This window comes from Macaca fascicularis, chromosome 12 (assembly GCF_037993035.2).
Source record: "Macaca fascicularis isolate 582-1 chromosome 12, T2T-MFA8v1.1".
Lineage (NCBI taxonomy): Eukaryota > Metazoa > Chordata > Mammalia > Primates > Cercopithecidae > Macaca > Macaca fascicularis.
Genome location: NC_088386.1, coordinates 103942430 through 103958879, shown reverse-complemented (window position 1 = coordinate 103958879; position 16450 = coordinate 103942430). Strand labels below are relative to the sequence as shown.

General features: G+C 41.6%; 1 protein-coding gene across 11 annotated transcripts in view; it reads left to right on the top strand.

The window, feature by feature from the left end:
* PLEKHM3 (pleckstrin homology domain containing M3) overlaps nt 1–16450 on the top strand; it is a 208203-nt gene that overhangs the window by 22814 nt on the left and 168939 nt on the right. For all 11 annotated transcript variants that reach the window (XM_045367599.3, XM_045367601.3, XM_045367602.3 and 8 more), the window contains one exon: nt 1980–2904. In XM_045367599.3, the coding sequence (XP_045223534.1) occupies nt 2295–2904 (610 nt within the window). In that variant the 5' untranslated portion in view covers nt 1980–2294. The remainder of the gene's footprint in view (nt 1–1979; nt 2905–16450) is intronic.

Sequence of the window (16450 nt, the reverse complement as noted above, 5' to 3'; positions counted from 1 at the left end):
GAAACTTGTACTTTGTTTATGTTTGTTTCAGTTTTTAGTAAGGAAAGAATGAAAAGTTTTAAGATTTATTATATTTATGTATATTTCTGTCTCTGGTATGTAAGATGAAATTGAAAAATATCCCAAGTTTCAAAATTATAGAAGCACTAAAACCCTGTTACACAGTTGGAGAGACTGAAGGTTTAACTTTAGACTCAGAAAAAATAACCCTGTTTACAGCTAGAAATGTTTTATAACTAGTATATAGTTCTAAAAATAAATCTATGCCTTGCTTCATGAAGTACTAACATAATAAATATCAAAATATGTAAAAGTAGACAAATTCATAGTCATTATCACTTTGCAGGAGGTTCTATAGAGATCCTATGAACTGCAAACCTCCTTGATACATCTAAAATAAAGGTCTGTATATATGAGTTTAATTTACATATGTTAAGCTAAGTAGATTGGTGCTGTTGATATAAATGTAATGGTTTAATGACCTAAGTGGAAAAAATGAATTTAATCATAAAAATTGTGAAGTTTTTACAAAGAAACCACATCCATGTACATTTGTGACAACATGTATGTATTAGTCCGTTTTCACGCTGCTGATAAAGATATACCCCTAGACTGGGCAATTTACAAAAGAAAGAGTTTTATTGGACTTACAGTTCCACATGGCTGGGAAGGCCTCACAATCATGGTGGAAGGTGAAAAGCATGTGTCATGTGGCAGCAGACGAGAAGAACTTGTGCAGGGAAACTCCTCTTTTAAAACTATCAGATCTCGTGAGACTTATTCACTATCACAATAACAGCACAGGAAAGACCTGCCCCCATGATTTGATTACCTCCCACTGGGTCCCTCCCACAACATGTAGGAATTCAAGATGAGATTTGGGTGGGGACACAGCCAAACCATGTCAATATATAATGGTGTTGCTAGTTGCCTAGTTTTGCCTACTTGTAAGTAGTTAAGGATTTAAAAAGCCCTTGCCTAGTTGTTTTATTTGTTTTTTTTTGTTTTTTTTGTTTTTTTGGTAAAGGTACAAAGGTATATGTGACAGTTGGACACTTGAAATGTGACTAGTGTAACTGAGGAACTTTGATTTTACTAAATTTAAATTTGAATGGTCATAATGGCTGCTGTCTACTGTACTGGACAGCATCACTGTCAAGGTCTGCTCTAATTTGGCCCGGCCTTGGTAATCTAGTATTTGAAAGCACGGGTTACTACTTATGTAGGATTCTTTCTGCCCAGGTAGAGATGTAAGGTTTGGAACTTGAGTTCTGTAGAGAGAAAAGGATGAACTCAAGCCTGCCACTCAGGCCGTGACTTCACCTTAAGCTCTTAGACACCCTGCAGACCGGACCCATACTCTGAGGCCGATCCTGGAAGTCTCGGGGAGTTTGAAGCCTGAAACTCTAAGAACGCCAGAGCAGTTCTGAAGTCCAGAGTCATCATCAAGCATTATATAATCTAAGTCTAAGAAGCACAAGCACAGTCACATTTGGATTTAAAAAAAGGGCAGAACCTTCTTCTCTGCTTCCCTGTGGCACCTTTAAACCCAGCAAATCATCAGTGCCTTCAAAGTTGGTGAAAGGACTCAGGTGTTTATGACTTTTAGACTGATTACGATATAGTCCCAGTCACAGAATTCCTGGTCTCTTTTGCTTACTATTTTAGGTCAGCATATCAGAGATTTGCCAGGGCAGTCTTTTCACAAATGCTCTCAAAGCATTTTCTCTGTGTGAGTAAAAGCTATTGACCTTAATTCCTCTTATCAAGTGCTCCTCCCTGCTCCGTTTAAGTTTTTATCCAAAGCGGGTAGTGATATGTATTCCTGACAATGGCACTTCTGTGTAGGTGTTGTCTGCCTTTGTGCTTGACTGCCATAGAACGGATGGATGTAGAAGTGGGAAAGCAATTCGGCAGATTTGTGTACTATAGAATACAATGAACCATGTGCCAACGTTATCCTGTTTATTTTCTTCCAGGAAATCAAGGATTGGCATGGCGTTGCTTTGACAAGTACTTCCTGTTGTCTTCACAGAGGTCTTGCTGAAGAATAATCTCAAAGGAACATTTGGTCTCCCTATACATCTGTTAATGTCCATTAGCTAGTAGCAAATGCTTTTAATTACTGGGAAAACATCAACCACCTTTGTGTTTGGCCTGCTCCAGGAAGCCCAATGAAGGTTTCTTCCAGTTGTTTCCATAGCTGTATTGCTGAAGCACCCCTGTTGGGTGAATGTTCATGAAGCCATTTCTGGAACCAGCTTAGGAGGCTGAGGCCTCCTGGAGCCTGTGACATGGAAGCTTTGGAAGTGGATGATATCAGCCCGGCCTTAGAAGTTACGGAGGAATTCTTTAGTACTTTGGATAGTAAGCTAGAAAAGGCTGTGCAGCAAGCAGAGGTTTATGGGATCCAGGAAGTCCCTGAACTGGTGGGGCATGAGGTACTCAGTAACATAACAGACAATGGTGCTATGAGAAATGTCACCTCCCTGGGCAAGGGGGGCATGATTTGGGACCACTGTAAGAGCAGGCTCTTAGAAACCAAAGCTCAAAATGTCTTCCCTGCCAAAGAACAGTTTATGGTCCAGAGAGGGACAACCCCAGATAATCTTTCCTGGATGGAACAAAAGGAAGCATCAACCTTTAATTTTTTCAATATCTGTCAGCGTCGGAGGGACCGGCCTCGTTCTGTAAATGACTTACTGGATGAGACCTCAACTTTCAAGCCAGGGCATGCTCGATCACGATCAGATATTACCCAAGTGGACTGGAGGGTGGTCCTCAAAACCACGCCTCTGCAGCAGCAGCAACAGCAGCAGCCATCGCTTCAAGGCCCGCACGTCACCAGGCCATCTTTTCTGTTGCCCTCACCAAATAAGATAGAAGATGCTCAAGGAAATACCGGTATGTTTTTAAATTTTATTTGTTTATTTCCTTTTTTTTTTTCTTTTGGGGCTGTGACTCAGATAAGCTTATATGTTTTTATATCTGACTTCTACTGAATCATTGCTGATTTTTCCTTTGTTTCTCTTAATCTGCCTCACGAGAATCTTACGCTCCAGCATCCACATCTGGCCTTGCTTATCTAAGCTCCCTCTTCCATTTTCTTATGTACTTTACCAGACCTCAAGTCAACAGTCTTAGTATCTTCCTAAGAGGTATTCAGTGAAAAGACAATTATGGTAAATTCTCCCTTTCTAATCTTGTATGTTAGAATCAGAATACTGTCATACTTAATGTATTAATAGTATTTTCCTGTGCACATTGTATGATACTGCCTATTCTTACAGTAGATCGTACGTTGGGCTGAGCATATGCTAGGAAGGATTTAAAGATGTGTGAAGACACAATCCCTGCCCTAAAGAACTTTTCATCTAGCTGAGGGGATCCAACACCAGCAAAGACTCAAGAAGGTACTTGGTAATGAGAGACAGTAGATGGGCCATTGAAATGTGTGGGAGGGGCTTTCATTTTACTGTCCATATAAGAGTGAGTGGCAGTGACCGTAAGAGGACAGAAGGAGAAGACACTGTGGGTTGGGCTTCTCAGGAAGGGCTTGGCTTGCAAGGGGACATGGAACTTGAGCTACATCTGGAAGGACACTAAGATGCAGACAGAACATCACAGGACATGGCACTTGGTCAGGGTTACAGTGTAAACAAAGATGGGGAGAAGAGCGTGCAGAAGAGAGCAAGCAGACCCTGGCAAGTAGAGCAAAGGACCCTGTAGCCAGCAGTGACAGGAAATGGCTGGAGAGGGTGGTTAGGTCCTCCCTCATGGCAGAGGGTCTTAAATTTCCTTTCTCCTCATACTTTATTCGCATATGTGTGCACATGAATACGTACTCATGAACTTGCTCTTCTGTGAGACACAACAAACTCTCTCTCCATTTTCCCCAGAATTTCCTTTGAGATAACCTCATTTATACAGGCTATCAATTTTTGTTACTAATGACTCTCAGTCACCCTACTCAACCTTTAATGTAGATGGCTTCTACTCAATTAACTGGGAGACCATTTTTGGTACTTCACTGCTGTTTCAGTATTACTTCAATTTCTTTTTTTTTTTTTTTTTTTTTGAGGCGGAGTCTCGCTCTGTCGCCCAGGCTGGAGTGCAGTGGCGCGATCTCAGCTCACTGCAAGCTCCGCCTCCCGGGTTCCCGCCATTCTCCTGCCTCAGCCTCCCAAGTAGCTGGGACTACAGGCGCCGCCACCACGCCCGGCTAATTTTTTTGTATTTTTAGTGGAGACGGGGTTTCATTGTGTTAGCCAGGATGGTCTTGATCTCCTGACCTCGTGATCCGCCCGCCTCGGCCTCCCAAAGTGCTGGGATTACAGGCTTGAGCCACCGCGCCCGGCCTATTACTTCAATTTCTATCATTGCATGGTATTCTATTGATGCGTTCAACATTTTAATTATAAAAATTAGCTTATAAGTGTAACCCAAGGCAAGGATATAGTTTAGTATGTCTGTTAAGGAAATGCAGTGTTCCTGAAATTCATCCTTTTCAAGTCCTTTATTTTTTACACTCTAATTCATGACTTGTAATTCCTTGTCTTCTCTGCTAGGCTCTCACCAGTCTTACATCTAACCAAGGGTAGTGACCATGGGAGTGAAAAGAAAAGGACATTATATATTTTTTTTCTTCTTTTAAAATCCGTTTTTTTAGAGACAAGGTCTTCTTGTCTCCCAGGCTGGAATACGATGGTGTAATTGTAGCTCATTGCAGCCTCAAACTCTCGGGCTCATGGGATCCTCCAACATCAGCCTCTCAAGTAGCTGGGACTACAGGCAGGCCCGGCTAATTTTTTCAGGTTTTTTTAGAGATGGGGTCTTGCTATGTTGCTATGGCTGGTCTTGAGTTCCTGTGCTCAAGCAATCCTTCTATTTCAGCCATCCAAGTAGCTGGGATTACAGGCATGAGCCACCACACCTGGCTAAAAAAAGGATATTTTAAAGCACAGTACTTGATGACTGATTAGATATTAAGGGACATGGCTGGGCACGGTGGCTCATGCCTGTAATCCCAGTACTTTGGGAGGCTGAGGCAGGCGGATCATTTGAGGTCAGAGACCAGTCTGGACAACAAGGCAAAACCCTGTCTTTACTAAGAACAAAAATTAGCTGGGCTTGGTGGCACGCTCCTGTAGTCCCAGCTACTTGGGAGGCTGAGGCATGAAAATCGATTGAACCTGGGAGGTGGAGGTTGCAGTGAGACCGCACCACTACACTCCAGCCTGGGCGACAGAGGGAGACTGTCTCAAAAAAAAAAAAAAAAATGTTAAGGGACATGCAAGTTGCTGTAAGCCCAGTGCCTAGCAGAATGATAGCTTTGCCTTGAGCTCATGTACAAGCAGTTGCACCTTCTGATTAGCAAATAACCTCAGTAGTTTTTTTGGTTTCTTGGCATTCATTTAGGTTTTTAATCACAAAGCCTCCTTAACCATCCTAAATCCCTGGTGTAGCCCAAGTTAAGAGGGTGTCATATTTCCAATTTTATTTTTCCTAGCTTGTTTTGATTGTAAATACAAGAACTCAACCTTCCTTAGGCTCTCTAAAGACCTGAACTGCTCCTTTGAGTGCTCTACAGACCATGATAATTATTTAATTCTCGGCCGGGCGCGGTGGCTCAAGCCTGTAATCCTAGCACTTAGGGAGGCCGAGACGGGCGGATCACGAGGTCAGGAGATCGAGACCGTCCTGGATAACATGGTGAAACCCCGTCTCTACTAAAAAATACAAAAAACTAGCCGGGCGAGGTGGCGGCGCCTGTAGTCCCAGCTACTCGGGAGGCTGAGGCAGGAGAATGGCGTGAACCCGGGAGGCGGAGCTTGCAGTGAGCTGAGATCCGGCCACTGCACTCCAGCCTGGGTGACAGAGCGAGACTCCGTCTCAAAAAAAAAATAAATAAATAAATAAATTATTTAATTCTCATGTTTAAAAAAGTTTAATATTAAATTATGTTGAAATATGAGAACTGAGTGGTATTTTGAAAAGTCAACTATAACAAATGGCATTTGCAAGTATCAATATAATACATTCTGACCACCATTTATTTATTTATTTTTAAATTTTTTTCCAACAGGGTCTCACTTAGTTGCCCAGTTTGGAGTGCAGTGGTGTAAATTATAGCTCACTGCAGCCTCAGTGTCCCAGGCTCATGCAATCCTTCCACCTCATATAGCTAGGACTACAGGCGTGTACCATCATGCCTGGCTAATTTATTATTATTATTATTTTTAGTAGAGACAAGGTCTTGCTATGTTGCCCAGGCTGGTCGCAAACTCCTGGGCTCAAGCAATCCTCCTACCTAGGCCTCCCAAACTGTTGGGGTTACGGGCGTGAGCCACTGCTCCCAGCTATTGCCACCTTTTAGTCATCCAGGAGATAGCGAATGTGGGTAAATGGCATGCCAAGTTTTTGACACCTTTTCTTTCTGGCATTCTCTGGAGAGCAGGCAAGATAAATCATGTTCCTATTGCCTATCAGTTGAAGGGCAGGGGCAAGCAGTGGCCACCCATTTTCAGGCTGCAGTTCTAGATTGCATGGCTGATCACAAGCTGGTATTCTCACAAGCATTCGTGGAGGGGTGTGCCAATATCCAGGTGCCTGCTAGTCAAAATCAGCCAAGATCTCTGAGTAAAATTTACTTTAAAACCTTTTAAGTTAGTAATCCGAACTGAAGAAAGACTCATTGTTTCTCCTGAGGAATATGCCAAAAGCAGAGGGAGGCAGTGCAGTACCTTGGCTAGAGCTGGAGGTGAGGACCCAGGAGATTTGGGGTCAGGTAAGACCTCTTCCTTGAGCTGCAGACTCGCATCTCCAACTGCCTGGTGAGCATTTTTTTGGAATGTACCACAGGCACCTCAAATTCAAAGTATCTCAAATGACTCATAATCCTCCTTTCTCCCACTCCTGCTGTTCTTAGTTAACAAGGGTTAATGAAAGGCTGGGGGCTCCTCAGAAGAAATAAAATTTTGTCAGTGTGTTTCTTTTGACGAGGTTTTGTGTCCAGCCCAGTCATTCTCTTACTTGCGGGTGTTATTACTGCATGGTTATGTTTTCTCCAGTTAATGTTCATTTTTTTACCTAGCTCCTTTTCTGAACTCACCTTGAATAGCTTAAAGGCTTATCGAAGTGCGTCTTCCCTCATCTGCTCCTTCTTCCTACCCCGCTTCATCCCTTTCCTTCCTCCTGTAACAAGTCAGAGGGTCTTCTTCATCAGGTAGGGCCTCTGCATCTTCTGTCTCAATTGGTGATGAATAATCAGGCTTTTGAGCCTTTCTGAGGATAAATGCTATTTTGGGTACATAAAGCAAATTGGGCTCAGGTATAATGAGGGCTGTGGGTAGCTAGTGTGTAGCAGCTATTTTGCTAATAGGGAAGCCTGGTCTGAAGGAGGCCTTCTGGTCAAACAAAGTAGCATATTTGTTAGAAACACTGACTCTAAACCTAGACTGCTAGAGTTTCCAACTTTGCTCTAGTACTTACTAGTTGTATAACATAGCGCAGGTTTCTTAATCACTCTGTACCCCCATGTTAATTTTTTTTTTTTTTTTGGACATAAAGTATCAGGTAATGGTAGTACTGACCTCAATTTCTTGTGGTCATTAAATGGGTTAAAACATCTACAGTGCTTCTTAGAACCATGTTCAGTATGCTTGAACACTTAATAAAAGTTGTAAACATTGAATGATATTATTGTTACTATTATAAATTGAATTTGAAATCCATCAGTGAGAATCAAAGTGACACTAACAAGCACCTCAAGGTTTTTTTTTTTTGTTATAAAATGGGCCTCACAATAAATATTTCTTGAAATGAATTGGCCTTCCTGTGGTATACTTTCTCATAGTTATTAACTGGTTTGTTAATGGGAAATAGACCATTCTTTCCCTCTCTCATACTGATTTGTGATCAGCTACTTAATTGTCATTCACACCAGAGTTTATAGTCACTGATGGAAGCGATTGTTTCTTACCCATTTGTTTTTCTTTCTTTTTAAAGTTACTTTTCACCTGAGAATTTTACCCATTGTTTTATCTTCAGTATCTAACTTAGTGCTTTGAACATGTGCTCAAAAATATGTGCTCGAAAATTTTTTTAATGTAAAATGAGTGTAATCCTGGTAAGAACTAAGCTGATAAATTAAAGACATTAACTCCTTTAGCTGGTTTGTGTCTTTCTAGAAAAAATGACTCCACCCTCTTTTCTGACATCCTCCCTTTCTCCACCTTCACATCAACATTAAGCATTTGTACACCCTCTCTGTGAAGCTCTGTAGCAGCAGTAAATACTGAAAAATGAAGATAGGCTTTTGTCTCAAAAGCTGCCCTGATAAGAGAAAATCAGACACTTTTGATTTTCTCTCCCCGTGTTCACTTTCCCCTCCCTGACTGTGTGTGGCTTACAAAGTGCCCCTAACATTGGAAGAATGTGACTCTGGTCTTGGAGAGCTTGGAGAGCTATTTAGATACCATTTCAGACTCCTGAGTTGCGTTGGCACAATTAAGATTTCCCTTCTTACAGGAATCTGACTGCTGTTTGATGAGCACAAAGCCTGGTGAGATCATTGTGGTTTGCCCTTTAGTCTTTCTGAAGTTGGCAATCATTTGAGATAATTTTATAACGTTTTTCAACTTTTCTCTCTTCCTTGATTGTGTTTCTTTACGGAAGATTATTGCTTTGGATTTGGAGACCACTGCTTTCCTAGAATGGGAAAGGGGTATCTGAGAGCAGAATACATGAACCAGATTAACAGTTTGTTTATTACTGTCAAAGCCAACATCTGAGCACCCAGTGTGTTTGTTCTCAGGGTGAGTGAGAGAGCCCAGGTGGAAAGAGAGGGGAAAAAAAATAATAATGGCAGTGGCAGTTGCAGCTAACACTTTGTTCATTGACAATTTTAAGTGCTTTATAGATAGCAGCTTATTTAATTTATAGAACACTCCTGTGACATGGGTTTTTCATTGGTCCTGTTTTAAGGATGATGAAACTGAGGCACAGGAAGCGTAAGTAACTTGTTCGAATTCCCACAGTGAGGGAGAAGTGGAGCCTCAATTTGGATCTAGGCAGTCTTCGTCCGAGTCCAGGCTCTTAACCACTAAGCTGGTGCTGTGCCCTTACTTTGGAAGCTAGTGGTCCTCAGTCTCCACAGCCCTCCACTTTGAAAACCTCATTGGCAGTAAATCCCTATGGGGGTAGTTGGTGGGGATCAGTACGATAATGTTCACTGAACTAAAATTAACCAACTTAGGTATGGCTGAAATTATTTAACACAGAAAGATTTATGTGTGCCTTGTAACTCTATCACTGGTTCAGAAAAACTGAGGCACGCCAAAGCAATCCAGCTAAGCAAGAATTGTTTCCTACATTTAACTTACTCGCTGAAATACTCGGACACAGAGCCGGTCACAGCTTCTTGGGAGACCAATGAATCCGCAAAAGGAAGACAGTCACTTTGCCTTTCATACTGTTTAATGTTAGCGTGGCAACAGCTGAAGTGAACCGACCCCGATGGGTTTGTAAGCATAGAAGGGAGAGCTTTGGGGTTTTGCCCCATTTAAAAAAATATATTATACATTAAGTTCTGGGATACATGTGTAGAACGTGCAGATTTGTTACATAGGTATACACGTGTTTGGCCCATTTTTTAACTGTCTTACTTTGGAGATTGCCTTGCCTCAGGCAGAGGCCGACCTAGCTCTGACTTCTTAAGAAGGAATGTCGGCTGTGCTAGTGGATGAAGGTTGCCACCAGTTGATGGGATGTGGCTTTTTTCCTATCTTAAATAGTTAACACCATTTCCATCATCTGAGGATTGAGTAGTTCTGTCTCAGGGTTAAATCATAAAGTGATGATGGGAAGAAATAGATCTAAGGCAAAGTGACAGCAGAGGCAATTATCTCTGAAGAACCTCAAGGTAGGTGGTGGACACCAAAGCTTCCTCAGGATCAGTGCCTCTCCTTACTGCCATCCCAATGCCTGCTATGCCCTTCGTAGCTATAGCAAGGTATGACTGGGAACCAGCCCTGAGAGTGGGCCCTGATCCTACTACTAGAATGGCTGATTTCTTACAAGTCAACTCCAGAAAATGAAAAAAAAAAAAAAAAAAAGAATGGCTGATTTCTAGTCTTAGCACTAGTCTTAGTTGTATAAAGACATGCTCTTCACTAGTGTCTGTACTAAACCCTTTTCCCTCTGCATCACTGTTATCTGTTCTTGTTCATTGAGTAATGACACAATCATAAGCACCAAGGACTTCCCTGTGGGATAAAGAAAACAAGGTCTTAACATCTCAGAATTACAATCTAAACATAAACGTATCATAAGGTAAGAACATAAAAAGTCATGTGAACATGTGGACATATATATGAAATATAGGTTATACACACACACACTTATAACAAAGTATAGACACATAGAGGAAGTGAGGCTGTATATAGACAACTTTACTGTCTATTGCGTTTGGTTTACAAACCTACTGAGGCAGGTTAAATTATCTCTATTGTCCTTCCCAACTCCAAAATTATATCATTCTAGGATGTATTTGAACTGACCCTGACTCATGGTTGTGTGGAAGCTAATTACTGTAGTCAGATAATAAAAAATTGTAATGAAAACGTAAGTACGGTTGAAATTATTTAACACAGAAAGATTTCTGTGTGTCTTGTAACTCTACTTCTGGGTGAACCGCTGTTGCAATTTTTAAAATAAAAAAATTTTAAAGAAATTCTTTGCATTAGCTACAGAGCTCTGAAACTCAACAAACTGCCAGAATCTAACTTACTTTTCCATTCCTGACTGTGTTCACATTTTCATCTGCTTGGCAAGGGCAGTGGTCAACTGGGCTTTTGTTTCCGTCGGTTTCACTCTCTGCTGACCTGGTACCATCCCTATGCCTGTATTTTCTTGTTCTAAGTACTTCAGGAGAAGGTCTCAAGCAGAGATTTTCTTTAGGGCTAGAAAAACCATGGCAGTAGAGTTTCTTTATCCCAGGTTTTGTGTTACTCTGTTTCGGTTCCCTTTTTCCCCATCTTTCACTTTTTTTTTAAAAAAAAGCCAAATTTGGGACTTATACTAAAATGACTGCTTTTTCAATTATGATGTTTCTCAAAAGCCTTGGAGCCAGTAGAGGTGGGAATATTCCTGCAGGCTAAGAACAAGTGAGGTCACCAGGACATGGTCTCTTGCTGAATTTATGATTCACCCTTCAGCAAGATTAGTCAGTACAAAGAAGTTGCTAAAATAGGTCACAGAAAATTGATTTTATATGGTCGTATAGTTTCCATTGGTTACATTATTGAATGTTGGCCTGTGGCAGCTATTTGGAAACCCAATATGCCTCATTGACAGCCCACATTCTGATTCATAACACTTCTCTATGGGAACCTTTAAATCAAAATGTCTGATATTTTTTCCCGGTTGTCCTACTAATTTATTTTTTTTTCTTTTTGGCTAAGGAAAACTGTGGTTACTAATTTCATAAACTGCTAAAGTTTTCTTTCTAAAACACAAATCTTTTCATATTACTTTGTTCTCAAAAGTGAACCACAGTTCCCCATTTCTTACAAAATCAAGTGTAAACTTTATAAAGCATCCAGGTATCTTCCCAACCTTATCACCTACACCTTCTTCCTTTTGAGCCTTTTTGCCATTTTTGAAAGTGCCATGTGCTTTAAAGCTCCTGGGCCTTTGCTGCCTCTTCATCCCAGAATACTTTCCCTGCCCTTTTCACTTTCCAAAAGTCCTCCATTATCTTTCAAGGGCCAATTCAAATGCCATATCCTCCCTGGGACCTTTCCAGATTTTTCTCAATTAAAATTCTTTTTTTTCCCCCTTTCACTTTATGTTCCCATGGCACATTTTACTCTGCTGTGCACGATAGATAATTGCTTGTCCATCCATCTCCCATACCAGATTGGAAGTCCTTTGAAGGTATCAGCTGTATTTCAGAAAACTCTGCTGTACCAAGCATGAGCACGTGGAAAGTTGAATTCTGTGTATTGGTGCTTAAAAGTCAGGACAGAATAGTGATGTTTTGTTTTTTATTTAAAATGGAAAGGGCTTCTCTTTCTTTCTCCTTAGTTACAGCTTGATTCAAGTTGAATGAAGTTTGTTGTTATTACTACTGTCAGTAAGACATTATCACTTAATGAGCGATAATTTTATGCCCAGCTCTGTGCTGAGAAGTGTTCATTCATTATCTTAGTTAATAATCACAACAGTTTAACATAATAGATGATATTATCCTGATCTACAAAGGAGGAAACTGAGGCTTAGAGAAGATGCAACTAGTATGTGGCAGGGCTAGGATTCTAAGCCAAGCCTAACTCCAAGACTGCACATAACCACTGTGTTACACTGCCTCTCCAGCCTGAGGAAGGCTAGGACTCATGCCCTCCACCACAAATAAAACATAGTGTGATCTAGATTTAAAGTCTGGAGGTTGGAGTTCTACTCTCAACTTGCCCACTTTATGGTATAACCTTGGCCAAGTCATTTTGCTTCCTGGAACCTCTTTCCAAATGTGTTCAGTCAGTTAGAATGCTTTCAGAAGCAAGTAACAAAGTACTCAACCAAAAGTGGCACAAATAGTAAGGCCAAAATAGCATTGTATTTTTTCTTTTATCTAACAGATAACTATTGAGCACTTAGTGAATGTCGAGGACTTATGCAATGAACACTTAACAAGATACCCAGGGGTAGGTGGTCTTGGGGTCATCCAGGACCTACAGGCTTTCCATCTTTTTGCTTTGTTGTCCTTGGTATATTGGTGATTTCTCTTCTCTCCCCTCGTTGGTACAAAGTGGCCACAGCTGCCCCAAGGATCATTTTTTAAAAAATTTTTCCTAACTTCCCAAGTGTGTTCAGATCATTTTCTTAAATACCAGCAGTAAAAGCCAGGAAGAAAGAAAGCAGGGCATCTCTTCTGGGTCTTTTTTCCAGAGGCTCCCAATAGCACCCGCTCCTTGGCCAGAACTGGGTCACATGTCCACCCCTAAGGCAATCTCTGGCAAAGGAAAATAGGCTTATTGTGATTGGATTAAACAAATTATTATTCTTTTCACAGGGCACGGGAGAGGCCATCGTTCCTGAGCATATTGCCCCCATACCTGAACAAAATTAGGTTCTGTTGATGAAGGCAGCTGACAGGTTCTGCCTCACATGTGGATGTACTAGTGGAATTTCTAGGATCCCTTCCGGCTCTAAGTCTCTAATTCTGTAGGCTGCATCAAGAAATCGTAATGGAATGCCATTTATGCCTCAAATCCAGCAGCCTCAGTATGGGAGGGTCTTTTATATTTAATTCCTATAGATTGGAGATATAGAGCCAAAAGCTCACCATGGCAAAGAATAAGCATGGTATGAAAGGTGATGTTTGGAATTGTTTCCTGGGTCAAAAAGCTCAACAAAGGCTAGGGCTTGCCCTCATCACAGAAGACAGAAAAACTCTGCTTTTAAAAAGTTGGGTCTGTGATCTCCTAGTCAGGTTCACACTTGAGAAAAATTGGCCAGGAATGTATTGACTTATGCTCTATCACTGTTGCAAAGAACTGGATGGAAGAGATCCCTAAACTGATATATCTAGCTAATATGTAGCCAGATATGTTACAGGTCTGTTTCCACTAGAGCTGACATAGGTAATCTTTTTTCTAGGTTTATGAGGGGAAAATGAATGGAATATCCTCTTTTTACCCAAAAAGAAAGTCTCCAAAGTAGCCATAGAAAAGACTAGTTCATTTCTACCAGAACAAATTTGTTAATAAAAATATCTGTGGAATACCATCTGTGAACTCCACTGGCCAACACTGTAGCAGGGCCTGTGGAGCATATTTAATATGTGCAAGACACAGTCCGGCTTTGGTTGCTGTAGTATCATTCTCTTCATGTTCTTTGCTATGGACATGTGTGTCAGTGTCATGATTAGTGTGCCCTGATGTGCCTGTGACGAGGAGGACAAAGACCTAACATTAGTTCATTTTTTTCCCTTTGTTTCTGGCTTAAACATAGTTGAGTACTATAACATGAAACAAATTGACTTGGAAAACTGTGTTTTATTAACCAGGAATCAAAGAAAAGAGTGATGATTGTGATTCAGAATGCCAGAGGAGTCTTCATTGAGGAAAGGCTATTTCAGCTGAACTTTGAGGGTTGAGCACAAAGTCAAGGTGGAAAGAACACAGCGTATGTATGAGATGGTCAGGAGGCTAACCTAGAACAGGGGGACATTTTGGAGTAGTAGGCTGAGACTTTGGAGGACCTTCAAAGCCATACGAATAGACTTACTGTGATATATTTGGCAAGAAGCACCCGTACATATCTTGAGACTCAAAATTAAAGAGTATTTAATAAGAAATGTGGAAGTTGGTGGGGTGAAAGGTGGTGATAGGGTAGTAGGGACCCTCATTTTCAGTGGCCTTATGTGTCCATGTAAAGGGACATCAGCTAGAATGGTACTCTTGGCCTCTCTCCATCCCTTTGCACACTCCACCCATGAGAAGGAGGAGTGACTTATTGGCAAGTTTAGGAGACGAACCAGGTAATTCAGCTGCTCTCCTAAGAGCACTAATTCTGGTCCACTCGCCCAGATCTGCTCCTCCATGCCATCAGCCCTTCATGGGCAGTTTCCCAGGAGGGAAGGCCTCTGGCTATCCAGTGATGCTTGTGACTCAGAGGTAAGTCTGTGAAATCCTGGGGTTCAATTTGCTGCTACGCAACTAAGTTGCATCCTCCAACTGGCTGATGTTTCGATCCCCATGTATCTGGCCACCCTCTGTCCGTCTCAATTGGTTCAAAAGTTGGGTGAGGAAAAGGAATGCTCTTCAATGGGTCTCCTCAGGCCCCAGCAGTACATGGAATGATTGGTAGGTGGAAAGAACTAAGGGATGGAAACCAATCAGGTCTGCCAGGCGTCATGATGTGTGATGAGGACTCAAATTAGGGTGATAGTGACAATGAAGAGAAAGTGGGACTTGTGAAAAGGAAAAGAAGGGCTGTAATTGGGGATAGATGGAGGATAATGGATAAAGGAAAGAGAAAATCTAAGTGAAGGCCCACCATCAGGAATGCTCTTTACCCCTTCCTTCCATCTCTGAGTATCAATTCTACCCTCTCTTCAAAGTCTACCTCAGATGCCACCTCCTTCTCAAGACTTTTAAGAACTCCCCAGGCAAAAGCCTTCTCTTTCTTCTCTTGCATGTTAGAAGGCTCTGAGTACTTTTTGCTGCATATTGCAGATACTTTGGGGCCCATCTTTTCCCCACTATGGGCTATAAACTCTATTGATAGGATCTGTGTCTGATTGGTTTGGTATCTCCACAGATTCTAGCAAAGTCCTTTGCTGATACAGTCAACAATATTTATGGAGCCAGTCTCTGGTATTCAGGAAGGAGAGAGATATCAAGGTCCCTGTTCTCAGGAGGAGAGAGTTCTTTGAAGGAAATAAAGCAAGAGGTGTGATGGAGAACAATTGAGGGGCTCTTTAACCTGAGTGGTTAAGGGATGGCTTCACTGAGGATAGCACTTTTGAGGTGCAACACTGAGAGAGGCAAATAAGGTAGTGGAACTGGGGAGAGAAGCCCCAGATGGAGAACATGGCAACTCAGAGGCCTCGGAGCTAGAATGTGCTTGGCTTGTTCAAGGGACCTAAGAGAGGATTGTGGCTGGAGTGAGAGAAGGGTTATAAGATGATGTGAGATGAGGTCAGAGCAATAGCCAGAGGCCAGGTCATGTGGACCAGGAAGAAGAGGCATTGTAAGCGTATGGAATCTGAAGGAAAAAGACACTTCAGCCATAAGGGGGTAGGATCAAGCAAATAATTTTTTAATAGACACAGTAAACCTTAGGATATTGGAAGATAGAGGAAAGGAGGTTAGTAGAGAGAGAACTGCAACATGTTATAGACGAAGGGATTCTAGAGAAGTAGGAAGGAGCTTGTTAACAGTAGAGGTGGAAGGGTCTGCTATAGCAAGGAAGCAAAAAGTTTCTTCTTTTGATACTAAAAGGCTGAAACGGAAAACATCTATTGAACACTTATATAGTGTCAGGCATTGTCCTAAGAGCTACTTATTTCTTCCTCACGACAGTACACTGAGGTACATACTACTATGATAGCGCCACTTTAAAGATGAGGAAACTGAGACTCAGGTTAAATAATTTGTCAACGGTCACGTAGGCAGTAAGGGCAGAATTGGGAGTTGAACCTAGGCTGGTTGCTCCAGCAACTGAGGCCTTAACCACTAAGCTCTGTGGCACTTCTACAGGACATGGGTTAGTATGATGTTGAAGTGAAGTCAAATATCTTATATATACAAGAGCTCCCGACAGTGCACAGAGAAAGAGACCATGGAATTAGGTGTTTGAGGAAAGTGAAGATGGTATGGAAATACTGTTCTGGGGATTGTGTTTCAGATCCACAGAAATGAATAAAAGAATAGATTATCAGGAT